Consider the following 13,610-nt stretch of genomic DNA (forward strand, 5'->3'; position numbering starts at 1 on the left):
CAATCCCATGACCCTGGTATCATGACCTGAGCCAAAATCAGGAATCAGACTCTCAACCGACTGAGCCACTCAGGCACCCATTAATCTTTTTTTGATTGAAGTATAATTGACATACAGTATCCTGTTTCAGATATACATGGTAGTGATTTGATATTTGTATAAATTACAAAAAGATTCCCATGATAAGTCTCGTTACCATTTGTCACTATACAGAAAATTACTACAGTTGATTGACTATACTCCCTATGCTGTAGATTTCATTCCTGTGACTTAATTACTTTGTGAGTAGAAGTTTGTACCTGTTAATCCCCTTCCCCTATTTCTCCTGCCTCCACCCTCTCCCCCTCCCCACTCTGGTAGCCAACAATTTGTTCCTTTGTCCATGAGTCTGTTTCTGTTTTGTTTATTTGTAAAATGCACCATTCTCTTTTTTTAATGTTTATTTATTTATTTTGAGAGAGAGAGAGGGAGCGGGGAAGGGGAAGAGAGAGAAGGAGAGAGAGAATCCCAACCAGGCTCCATACTCAGTAAGGAGTGGTGTTCTCAGTTTCACTGTGAGATCATGGCCTGAGCCTAAATCAAGAGTCAGACACTCAACCAACTGAGCCACCCAGGTGCCCCTAAAAATGCATCATTCTTATTATTTTTTTCTTTTTTAATGTTTATTCATCCCTGAGACAATGCGAGAGAGTGCAAGCAGCAGAGGGGCAGACAGAGGGAGACACAGAATCTGAAGCGGGCTCCAGGCTCTGAGCTGTCAGCGCAGAGCCTGACGCAGGGCTCGAACTCACGAACCATGAGATCGTGACCTGAGCCGAAGTCAGACGCTCACCCGACTGAGCCACTCAGGTGCCCTTCTTATTTTTTTTTTTTAATGTTTATTTTTTTAGAGAGGAAGGGGGAGACAGAAAATCCCAAGCAGGCTCCAAGCTGTCAATGCAGAGCCCAGTGTGGGGTTTGAACTCCCAAACCATGAGATCATGATGTGAGCCAAATCAAGAGTTGGATGCTTAACCAACTGAGCTACCCAGGCGCCCCCTAACTGCACCATTCTTAAGCATACAGTTTTCATAAGTACATTATATCAAGATTTAACAATCTTTCTTTTATTCTGAAAGGTTACTCTTTTTCTGTTATTCCTACCACCACCATAACAAAAGGTTACCGCTATACTGATTCTTAACCATTGATTAGTTTGATTTCTATTGCCGTGGATTAGTTTTGTTAGTTTTAAAACTTTACGTAAACTTCAGAACTTCGTGTAAATGTGTATCTATCTATCTATCTATATGTATTCTTTTGTATCTAATTGCTTTTGGTCAGTACACATACATACACTTTCTTTTTTTAAATCAACTTTATTCAGGGGCGTCTGGGTGGCTCAGTTGGTTGAGCATCTGACTTTGGCTCAGATCATGATCTCATGGTTCGTGGGTTCGAGCTCCACGTTGGGCTCTGTGATGACAGCTCAGAGTTTGGAGCCTGCTTCGGATTCTGTGTCTCCCTCTCTCCCTGCCCCTCCCCCGCTCACACTCTCTGCTTTTCTCTGCTTTTCAAAAATAAATAATTGTAAAAAAAAATTTTTTTTTAAATCAACTTTATTCAGGTATAATGTACTCGCAATCATATGCATACAATTGAAGTAAACAGTTTGAGGTTTAACAAACGTACACATCTGTGTAATCATCACAATAGAGAACATTTTCACTACATTCCAGAAAGTTCCCTTTTGCCTCTTTGCAATTAATCCATGTCCCCAACTCAATCCCACACAATTTCTGATCTGTTTTCTGTTGACATAGATTGGTTTGCCTTTTCTAGAATTTCGTAGAAATGAAATCATACAGGACGCTCACTTTTGTCTCTGTCTTCTCTTAGCCAAGGTAATATATCAGTAGTCTTTTCTTTTTTATTACTGAGTAGTATTCCTTATATGAATATACCACAGTGTGTGTATCCATTCTTTTATTGATGGCCAGTTGGGTTGTTTCCAGTATTTGGCTATTATTAATAAGGCTGCTGTGACCATTCCATTCCATTCCATGCGCAGACAGTGTTCTCATTTTTCTTGAGTAAATACCTAGAAGTGGAATTGCTCTGTCATTGGGTAGGTGTACGTTTAACATTGTAAGAATTGCCGAACTTTCCCAAGTGGTTGTTCCATTTATACTCCCACCAGCAGTATATGAGAGCTCCGTTTGCTAACGCTTGGCATTATCAGACTTTTCTTTTATCGGTTATTTATTTTGAGAGAGAGTGTGCACATGCAAGCAGGGAAAGGGCACAGAGAGAGGGAGAGAGAGAGAGCATCCCAAGCAAGCTCTGCGCTGTCAGTGCAGAGCCCAATGCAGGGCTCGATCTCATGAACTGTGAGATCATGAACTGAGCTGAAATCAAGAGTTAGATGCTTAGGGGCACCTGGGTGGCTCAGTTGGTTAGGTGTCCGACTTCGGCTCAGGTCATAATCTCACGGTTCGTGAGTTTGAGGTCCACGACGGGATCTGTGTTGACAGCTTAGAGCCTGGAGCCTGCTTCAGATTCCCTCTCTCTCTGCCCCTCTCCTGCTTGCGCTTTGTGTCTCTCTCAAAAATGAATAAACATCAAAAACAACAACAACAACAACAACAAAAGAGACGCTTAACCAACTGAGCCACCAGGTGCCCCCAGACTTTAATTTTAGCCATTCTCATGGGTTTCTAGTGGTATAGTGTTATTTTTTATTATTTATTTTTTTATTATTTTTAATCAATTAAAAATTTGAACCTTATTGAAGTATAAATTACATAGTCACCTGTATTTAAAGTGTATAACTTGGTGAGCTTTGCCAGTTGTATATGTAGTGAAAGCACCACCACTGCAGTAAAGATAATGCTTTATTTCCACTATCCAGAAAGTCTTTTCCTCCACAAGTGTCCTCATGCCCTTCTGCAGTCCTCCTCCTAGTCCCAGCTCAGGCAAGCACCTGTCTCTTTTCTGTATGTTAATTTGCATTTTCTAGAATTCTGTATTAATGAAATCGTATGGTAATACACTCTTTCATCTGGCCTCTTTCATTCAGCTTGATGATTTTGAGATTTATTCATGTTATCAAATACCGTTGACTCTTTGAATTGCGCAAGTCCACTTACGTGGGTTTTTACATTACGGTCCTGTGAAAATGTATTTTCTCTTCCATATGATTTTCCAATATTTTTGCCTCTAGCTTACTTTAAGAATATAGTATATAATATATATACTGTATACACAACACAACAAACTATGTGTTAATCGACAGTTAATGTTAATCCTTTAGGCTTCCAGTCAGTAGTAGGCTATTAGTAGGTACATTTTTGGGGAGTCAAAAATTATGCATGTACTTTCGACTGTGCAGAGGGTCAGCAACCCTAACCTCTATGTTGTTCAAGGTCAACCATATATCAGTAGGTCATAATTTTTGCTGAATAGTATTATATGGATAAACCACTTTTTGTCTACCTGGTTACCTGTTGATGGACATTTGGGTTGTTTCCAGTCTTAAGAATAAAGATGCCAGCAACATTCATGCAGAAGTCTCCTACAATTTTGCTAATGATTCTGTTAAATAGTGAGAGAATTGATATCTTAACAATATTTTTTCTGATCCAAGAACATTATATTTCTATTTTTAATATCTTTCACCAGTGTTCGGTGGTTCTCAGTGTAGAGGTTTTATACATGTGTTAAATTCATCTCTAAGTATTTCATGTGTTTAATATAATTATACACGGCATTGTTTTCCAATTGTTGATTTCTGTGGAAATACAATTGATTTTTTTTTTTTTAACCTATACCACAGTCCACCATTTCACCTAATGCTATTATCTTATATGCCTTTGCTTTACCCAGTAGAATTGTTTGAAGGAAGAAATTTGCTGGTTTTGGACTACTTAACTTAAATTTCTTAGAAGTTTCTTAGAATTATTCTTATGTTCCTAAATTGGTATACTATGAAAGAATTTAAAAAATAATTTATGTTGAAATAACTTTAAGAAAAGTTGCCGGACTACTACAAAGAACTCCTATCCCCTTCACCAAGATTTCCCATGTCCTTGACTGTGTTTATTGAGGTGTGGAGACTCTCAACCTGGGTCTGTCTGATAAAGCAGATAAAGCTAGGATACATATATAAGTATGTATATATTTTTTATATATACGCATATACTCAAAGCTATTTATAATTGTATATATTACACAGTTTATCACATATATATAATATGTGTATATTTTGTATTAGCACTTTGTACACTTCTCCTTAAAGTTTACCTTCTGCTATTGGCATATACTCTTTTTTTTTTTTTTTAAGGTTTTATTTTTAAGTAATCTCTACACCCAACATGGGGCTCAAACTTACAACCCCAAGATCGAGTCACATGCTAGGGACACCTGGGTGGCTCAGCCCAACTCTTGATTTCGGCTCAGGTCATGAATTCACAGGTTCATGAGGTTGAGCCCCACGTCGGGCCCTGTGCTGACAATGTGGAGCCTTCTTGGGATTCTGTCTCTCCTTCCCTCTCTGGCCCTCCCCTGCTCATGTGTGCGCGTTCTCTCTCTCTCTCTCAAAATAAATAAATAAACGTTAAAAAAAGAAAAAAGTTGTATGCTCTACCTACCAAGCCAGCCAGGTACGCCAATCTCATACCTACTTAGCTACAACTTCACGAATCTCTTCCTCCTTCCCTCCAACTAACAGTAAAAAAAGCAGTAAAAAAACCTCCTCTTTTCTGAGATAAATGCCTCCACACTGGCTTTAAATCTCTTCTTTCCCTCATTTCTCTCAAAAAGGAAAGGAAAAGAGAAATGGAAGTCTTTGCATCCTCTTTTTACTTACCAACTCAAATTTCTGTTTGTAGAGAATATTACAATTTTCCATATATGGCGGGCTAGGAAGGGCAGATTAGCTGTCGTACCACCCTCTCCCCCTTCCGCTGCTCTCGTATCCCATCCTCCTCGCCTCCCTCCCACCAAAGTCAGGACTCTTAGGATTAGCAATATGAAGATAAGCGAGGTAAAACTGAGGCATCAGTAATAAAGGCCCTAATGGTCTTGCTACTATATTGGAAACATCACATTAGAAATTCTGATATTAACTTTTTGAAATATAGCACTTACTTTGTTTTCTGATTATGATACAAATGCATGTTCTTTTAAAAAGAAGACAAAATACACAAGGGAAAAAACTCACCTACCACTCATAGATAGACTCTGTTAACATTTTGCTGGATGTTCTTCAAGTCATTTTTTTCCCTCTATATATTTACTTTTATTTAATTTCTTAATACTGATAGCTTTCATTTTTATGATAAGCAAAAGTGAATGTGCCCAGCTAACATCTCAGATAGCGGATTCATTTTTTGAAATTAAAAAGTATTGTGTATTTTTTTAAGTGTTTATAACCTTAGCTTTCCTTTGTCGCATCATTTTCTTAAAAGCCAAGATACATCTGAAAAGTCTCAGGATTGTGATGTGCAGTTTCAAGCCAAGCGCGACTTCCTAATGAGCGGTTTGCCGGATTTGCTGAAACGACAGATTGCAAAGAAAGCTGCTGTATTAGATGTGTACCTTGCAGCGAGTACTAGTTTCCAGAGAGTTGTCCACGTACAACAAAGAGATGATGGTGAGTTTATTATAATTAAATATATATATTTTTTATTTTTTTATTTTATTTTTAAAAAAAAATTTTTTTTTTTCAACGTTTATTTATTTTTGGGACAGATAGAGACAGAGCATGAATGGGGGAGGGGCAGAGAGAGAGGGAGACACAGAATCAGAAACAGGCTCCAGGCTCTGAGCCATCAGCCTAGAGCCTGACGCGGGGCTCGAACTCACGGACCGCGAGATTGTGACCTGGCTGAAGTCGGACGCTTAACCGACTGCGCCACCCAGGCGCCCCTATAATTAAATATTTTTAAATGCAGGGCGCCTGGGTGGCTCAGTCAGTTCAGCGTCTGACTTCGGTTCAGGGTCACGATCTCCCAGTTCGTGAGTTTGAGCCCTTCTTGGGCTCTCTGCTGTCAGCCTGTCAGCACAGAGCCCCCTTCGGATCCTCTGTCCCCCTCTGCCCATCCCCTGCTTGCGCTGTCCCCCAAATAAATAAATATTAAAGAAAGTATTTTTAAATGTTAGAAGTAATATGGAAGTGTAAGTTGACTTGAAATGAGGCTAAAGTTTAAAGATAATTCTTTTTTTTTTTTTTTTTTTTTTTTTTTTTTTTTTTTTTTTTTTTAATGTTTATTTATTTTTGAGACAGAGAGAGACAGAGCATGAATGGGGGAGGGTCAGAGAGAGAGGGAGACACAGAATCCGAAACAGGCTCCAGGCTCTGAGCAGTCAGCACAGAGCCTGATGCGGGGCTTGAACTCACGGACTGCGAGATCATGACCTGAGCCGAAGTCGGACGCTTAACCGACTGAGCCACCCAGGCGCCCTAAAGATAATTCTTAAGGAGATTTTAGTGAGAATTCGCAGTATGTGTTTCATTGTCTCTTCCTCAGTCTTGGACTCCCTGTACTGCATATGGGGTGTCAGGGCAAGAGAGCCAGAGGCATCCTCAGCCCTCACCACCTTATGCAGCGAAGAGCAGGCGTGCGGGCGGGACCTCAGGTGGATGTTGTTCTCCAGGGAGGCACTGTGTTCCGAAAGGAAGGCAGTGGTCTTCACTCATGCAGCCTGTGTGTGAACAGATCACCTGTAAGACTTTCTCAGAGGAGCTCCAGCCCTGTCCTCGTCCGATGGGCTGTTGAATGTGCAAGGGAGTTGTTTGCCTCCTTTCCAGAACAGCTTTTCCTCTCGTTGCATCTAAATCCCCCCTGGAGCAGGCAGCAAGTAGCTCCGCACTCCAGTTCACCCTTTCCTCATACACACCATGCACAAGGGTGAGCTGTTTGCACAAGCCTTCTGCACGGTGGTCTTAGCTTAATCAGAACCTGATTCTGGTTGGATTCAAATGCTACCGCAACCACAATCTTACTTGACTTACATAGTTTTTAATTACCAAAAGTGTACAAAGCTTTATTTCTTTTCCTTGTCATTGCTCCTACCTAGAGGGTTTTGTGTGTGTGAGTGTGCACGCTCGCGTGCATGCACAAAAGCATTTGTATTCTTCTCGGCTGGCTTTGTGGTTTGGTTTAATGCACTCCTTCTACTCCTAAAATATGCTCTATGTTCTCTTCTTTCTTTTTTCCTTTTGTGTTTCTGACCTTGATAGCTTTTCAGTTTTGTTCAGCCTCCTATTTGTACAGGGAACTTCCCAGCCAGCCCTTCTGGTGATATTCTTCTTTCTCTTTCTTCCTCAGCTCTGCCATTGGCCATTCGGTGGACGAAGCCCTTCTTGTTATTTTCACCAGTTCAGTTTTATACAGCATATTCCAATAGTATATTCAACTGTAGAAGTTAGTTATGTGTTTCTTCCCTGATTTTGATCAACATTTTCACCAGAGTGCTACTGTAAAACTTATCATATGTGTTTGTGGATCAGGAGATGAAGCAAGCACAGAGACAACCTCTCTCTTTTAGAGCCTGAAGAGTTGGGGCGCCTGGGTGGCTCAGTCAGTTGACCGTCCGGCTCTTGACTTTGGCCCAGGTCATGATCTCACATCTCGTGAGTTTGAGCCTCGCATCGGGCTCTGCGCTGACCGTGAAGAGCCTGCTTGGGATTCTGTCTCCCTCTTTCTTTGCCCCTCCCATGCTTACTCTCTCTTTCTCGCTCTCACAATAAATAAAAATAAACTTGAAAAAAATAGAACCGGAGGAGTTAATCACACATTTATTTACTGGTATGCCGGGTCTGCCCTCAGTTTAAACCTTAAACCAGGATGTGAACTGCCCCTGAAATTCTTACCCCTAGTAGCAAGGGTTGATTTCAAAAGAAACGAAGTTTGCTATCACTTGGTTATTTTAAACAGTTGGGAAGGAAGACTCAATATTTTTATTAATTGTATTTGTTGGAGGAGAGGAGTTTGGTTTTTTGAGTTTTGGTATTTTTGTGTTAACTATGTAGCTGTCAGGTCTTTTCACGTTTGCGTATTTGGCATTCGATGTAATGAATGAAGATAATTAAGACCTTTGTTTTCTGTTTTGCTTTAGGATGCCATTTGTGGCATTTGAAACCACCCACTTGCCCTCTCTTAACCAAACTTAAAGAACTGGATACTAGAGTAATAGATCTCTCAAGATGTGTTCTTGCTCTTGGTGAATTTTCAACATTGAATTCAAATTCTAAAAGTACTAATTCTGCTGTTGTGGTAAGTACCAGAGATCCCAGATATTGTACGGTGTTTCCTTCATATCTTCAGAGGGAAAGCAAACAGATATCTGCTACTGTGGCCTAAAGTTCTTTTTTCCCTGGAGTCCAGTTTTAAAGAATAAATCCCAAATGAGGTAGACATCTCTTTTAAATATTCCTGGAGCTTTAGAAACATTTTAAGAATTAATGGTAGCCAGGGCACCTGGGTGGCTCAGTTGGTTGAGTGTCGGACCTTGGCTCAGGTAATGATCTTGTGGTCTGTGAGTTCGAGCCCCACGTCAGGCTCTGTGCTAATGGCTCGGAGCCTGGAGCCTGCTTCGGATGCTGTGTCTCCGTCTCTCTCTGCCTCTCTCTCTCTCTCTCTCTCTCTCTCAAAAATGAATAAACATCATGGGGCGCCTGGGTGGCTCAGTCGGTTAAGCTGCCAACTTCGGCTCAGGTCATGATTTCGTGGTCCGTGAGTTCGAGCCCCGCATCGGCCTCTTTGCTGACAGCTCAGAGCCTTGTACCTGTTTCAGATTCTGTGTCTCCCTCTCTCTGACCCTACCCCATTCATGCTCTGTCTCTCTCTGTCTCAAAAATAAATAAACGTTAAAAAAATTTTTTTTAAATGAATAAACATTAAAAAAAATTCTATAAAAAAAAGGAATTAAGGGTAGCCAGTTTCAAAAGAATATTAGATTATATAGCACATTTAGATATTGTGTAAATCAGCATTCTAATCTAATGTGTAAAGTACAATTAGTTGAAAGAGGGAACAAGAAAAATATGAATTAAGTCCCTAAAAACTATGTAAATGCAGCTTTGCTGTTAAGGTTTTATTTAGTCACTGAAGTTAATCCTACATTAATATTGACTAGTTATCGACAGAAAATGGTTGGTGACTAATATTAATAGACGATGTGGGGGGCACCTGACTGGTTCAGTGAAGCAGGCGACTCTTGTTCTCAGGGTTATGAGTTCAAGTCCCACGACGGGTGTAGAGATTACTTAAAAAAAAATCGAAACGTCTTTAAAAGAACAGACAATGTGGGTCCATTATTGAGCTTTTTTTTCTTTATTGCAGTTTGTGGAGAGAAGGAAAGATTTGACTGAAGAAGTAAGAAATGTTTTGCTGGAGGAAATTAGGTGGTCAAATCCCGAATTTTCTTTGAGGAAATATTTTTCTTTGCTTCTTAAAAAACGAAGTGACCACCAGGTACTTTCTGAGTGTCATCGTAAACAAGGTTAGTGATAACTGTTATCATTTACATTAACACTTTGTTTTTGAAAACATTAAGACTTAGTCTTTGACTCTTGGAAGTCCGCTGAGAGAATATTGCTTATGGTTGGCAGGGAAAATTGTTCAATTGTATTAAAGCATCTTGTTCAATGCAATGTTGGCCCCTGCCATTCTCCACAGGTACAAACCCAAAGACAGCTTTAATTTTGTTAAAATATTAATAGTTCATTTAAGGAAAGCCTTAGGTGAGATCATTTGAACTGACTTGCCTTTATATAACTTGTACAAAAGGCAATCTAAATAACACAATATCCTGCTTGCTTTCAGTGGCCCACATTTGATTCTTGCCTCTTCATTTTGTAGTAATAAGATTGTTGGATATTTTGAAGTGATATTAAGATTTTGGATATTAAAATTTGTTTTTTGTTAATTAGTAAGCACATGCATTTCTCTAACTTCTGAAATAGAAAGTCCACAACTCGAACCTGATGTGAATCAAAAAGAAACCAAAAGGAAACGAGTGGAAACGGAAATTCAGAAGTCAAAAAGAAAGAAGCCAAACGACTATTCACAAAGCCCAAAAAAGATAAATGGGAAACCAGAAGAACTTGACAAAAGAAACAACTCCACTGGGATAAAGCTAGACTCTTGTAAAGGCCTTCTTTCTAAAACATCCAGGAAGAAACAAACTGCTTCGAGTACAACATGTAAAATAGAAACAGAAGCAGTTGAAGATTCTGATGTTCTGATAATAGATGATGGCAAAGAGCCTACATCAGAAAGATCTCCTGTTCCTGGTAAATTAGATCTTCTTCCTCTGGGCCTAGAACTTTTTTGTTTGTTTTCTTTTCTTGTTCATTTTCTCTTTAATATATGTTCTTTGCAACATTCGAACAATATATGTTTATAAAACAAGAAGTGGAAGCCTTACTAATTATAATCAGTCTTACAGAAAACCACATTTAACAGATAGGTGTTTGGTCTTTGATTTTTCTGTGTGCTTTTTAAACAACCTGGGATTATATCTCTTTAACATGTCTCTGACTTACTCCCATTTGGGTTCTTTAGCTTTTTCAAAAATATTCTATTGAATTGAGTTATTCGTCCATTTATGTGGCTGAATGGATGTTTTAATATTTGTATAGCAAGTCTCCTCTATCGTTTTTTTAAAAACTATTCATGTATCGGGGTACCTGGGTGGCTCAGCTGGGTGAGCGTCCGACTTAGCCCCAGGTCATGATCTCGCAGTTCGTGGGTTTGAGCCCCACGTCGGGCTCTGTGCTGATAGCTTGGAGCCTGGAACCTGCTTCAGATTCTGTGTCTCCATCTCTCTCGCTCTCTTTGCCCCTCTCCTGCTCGTGCTCTTTCTCTCTCAAAAATAAACATTAAAAAAAATTAAAAAATAAAACTATGTTCATGTATCTACTCTGCTGAATAAACTATAGATTCTCTTATTCCACAAATCCCACTGGGGTTTGATTTTGCATTAGTGTATAGATTAATTTGGAGTGAATCAGCATATTTACCACATTCAGTCTTCTCAAACGGGAGTGTGGCACATCTCCATTTACCTAGGTTGACTTTGTAGGATATTTTAATGTTTCTTTTCAGGGATCAAAGGATGCTTCACAAAAATTACGCTGCCTTTATTCTTTAGATTATTTCCTAAGAAATAATAAATTCCTTTTCATATATCATGTTTTTTTAGTGATTACTTAAATTTTAAGCATGTACTTCTATTTTTTCATAATTTTTTGTAAGTAATCTCTACCCCCAACATGGGACTTGAGCTTACAACCCTGAGATCGAGTCACATGCTCTGCTGACTGAGCCAGTGAGGCACCCCTAATTGAGTACCAACTTTTAAACTTTACTTCCATGAGACTTTATGGCAGTTAGTTTTTTGGGTTTTTTTGTTTTTTGTTTTGCTAATTATTTTTTTAGTGTTTATTTATTTTTGAGACAGAGAGAGGCAGAGCACAAGCAGGGGAGGGGCAGAGAGAGACACACATAGAATCTGAAGCAGGCTCCAGGCTCTGAGCTGTCAGCACAGAGCCTGACATGGGGCTCGAACTCATGAGCTGTGAGGTCATGATCTGAGCTGAAGTCAGACACTTACCAACTGAGCCACCCAGGTGCTCCTATGGTGGTTAGTTTTTAAGGGGGAAGAATTGATATGAAGATACGAAGAATATGATATGAAGAATTTTAAATGTAAAGTTTTGAAATTGCCCTTTGACATTTTGTAAATATAAATACTGTACAAATATTCATTGTTTATGTGAAACAAATGTAAATGTGTAAAAATATATGCTTATGTTAAGGAACAATGGTTCAATGTATATGTTTTGCTTTAGATTCTGGAACTGAAGACATGCTATGGACAGAAAAGTATCAACCCCAGAACTCCAGTGAGCTCATAGGCAATGAGCTAGCTATAAAAAAATTACATAGGTTGGTAAAACATGTAAAAGAATTGAGAAATAATTTTACATTTAGTTTGTTTTGAATCTAGTTTGTTTAGTTTGAATCTAGTTTTACTATTTAGTTTTAATCTAGTTTGAGTTTAGTGTTCAGTTTGTTTGAATCTAGTTTTACTATTTATTTACTTTATTTATACTAAAATATAGAAATTATAAAGTATTACTTGTATGATAAAATCTTTGTAAAAAAGAAAATTAAGAAAAACATGAAAAGTAAATATCCTTCTTTTCTATTTCTACTCTCTAGAGGTAACAACTATTAAAGGTTTCTGTAGAATCTTCCAGAAAAAAATTTATGCATATGTTAGCTCCTTTCTTCCTAACAAATAGGGTCATATTACTACTAATTCAGGTCCATAGTCCTTTGTCTACAATTCCCACATCCAAAAAAGTTCTAAAAATTAAAAGTTACTAACTTACGGTTTTTATGGATCCCACTTGGTAGGAGTTCATACCTTTTTAAAAAATTTTTTTAACGTTTATTTGTTCTTTGAGAGAGAGAGACACGCAGTGCAAACAGGGAAGGGGCAGAGAGAGAGGGAGACACAGAATCTGAAGCAGATTCCAGGCCCACGCTGTCAGTACAGAGCTCTATGCGGGGCTTGAACTCACAAACCACAAGATCACGATCCGAGCTGAAGTCAGATGCTTAACTGACTGAGCCACCCAGGCGCCCCTCATATCTTTTTTTTAAATAAAAACATTAAGTGATTATTTTGTAATACCAGAGACCCCAGAGGGGTATTGTGTTATGTGTGGTATATGTACCAAATTACTTTTCTAGTATCTAAAAAATTTTGAATTCTAGGGGCGCCTGGGTGGCGCAGTCGGTTAAGCGTCCGACTTCAGCCAGGTCACGATCTCGCGGTCTGTGAGTTCGAGCCCCGCGTCAGGCTCTGGGCTGATGGCTCAGAGCCTGGAGCCTGTTTCCGATTTTGTGTCTCCCTCTCTCTTTGCCCCTCCCCTGTTCATGCTCTGTCTCTCTCTGTCCCAAAAATAAATAAACGTTGAAAAAAAAAATTAAAAAAAAAATTTTTGAATTCTAAAACTCACCTGGTCCAAAGGATTTCATATAAGAAATAGGGGCCTATAATAATAGTTAACACTTTGAGCTTAGTACTGTTCTAAGTGCTTGCATTGTTCTTAGCCCCTGTAATCCTTACAACTATACTATGAGCGTCAATACTGCTGTGCTCATCTTATAGATAAGGAATGGACCTACAGAGGTTGAATTATTTGTCCAGGGTCACCCAGCTTGAAAGTAGTGGTGCTGGAACTCAAACTTGAGCAGTCTAGCTCTAAGCTAGAACTTAATCTTTCTGCCTATACTTAGCACTGTGTATTAGACATGTTTCATATCATCACACAGTCTACCTGAACTCTTTATAGTTGTTCCGTACTGGTTTCATAGGTGAGGGTACTGTAGTGTCTCTTTTCTCCTACTGAAGTACTTTTATGTTTTTCCCTTTGGAACCTAATCTGAACAAGGTTGCAGTGGATATCCTTGTACATACAGTGTTGTATATTTTGGTAAAAAATTACTTCCTTTAGAAATATTTGTGCCCATGTAAAAATATTTTACTATTTCGTTGATTCAAAGAGATAAGGCTCTATTCTGTGAATTAGTTAATTAACACATATTTTC

General features: G+C 38.9%; 1 protein-coding gene across 1 annotated transcript in view; it reads left to right on the plus strand.

Annotated features, from left to right (window-relative positions):
* ATAD5 (ATPase family AAA domain containing 5) overlaps window positions 1-13,610 on the plus strand; it is a 47,151-nt gene that overhangs the window by 15,143 nt on the left and 18,398 nt on the right. The window contains exons 7-11 of the mRNA XM_047080828.1: window positions 5,448-5,632; window positions 8,101-8,258; window positions 9,327-9,486; window positions 9,950-10,279; window positions 11,840-11,936. Coding sequence (XP_046936784.1) covers window positions 5,448-5,632; window positions 8,101-8,258; window positions 9,327-9,486; window positions 9,950-10,279; window positions 11,840-11,936 — 930 coding nt within the window. The remainder of the gene's footprint in view (window positions 1-5,447; window positions 5,633-8,100; window positions 8,259-9,326; window positions 9,487-9,949; window positions 10,280-11,839; window positions 11,937-13,610) is intronic.

This window comes from Lynx rufus, unplaced genomic scaffold (genome assembly GCF_022079265.1).
Source record: "Lynx rufus isolate CCGP_SWC_20201006 ecotype Redwood Valley unplaced genomic scaffold, mLynRuf1.p SCAF_18, whole genome shotgun sequence".
Taxonomy (NCBI): domain Eukaryota; kingdom Metazoa; phylum Chordata; class Mammalia; order Carnivora; family Felidae; genus Lynx; species Lynx rufus.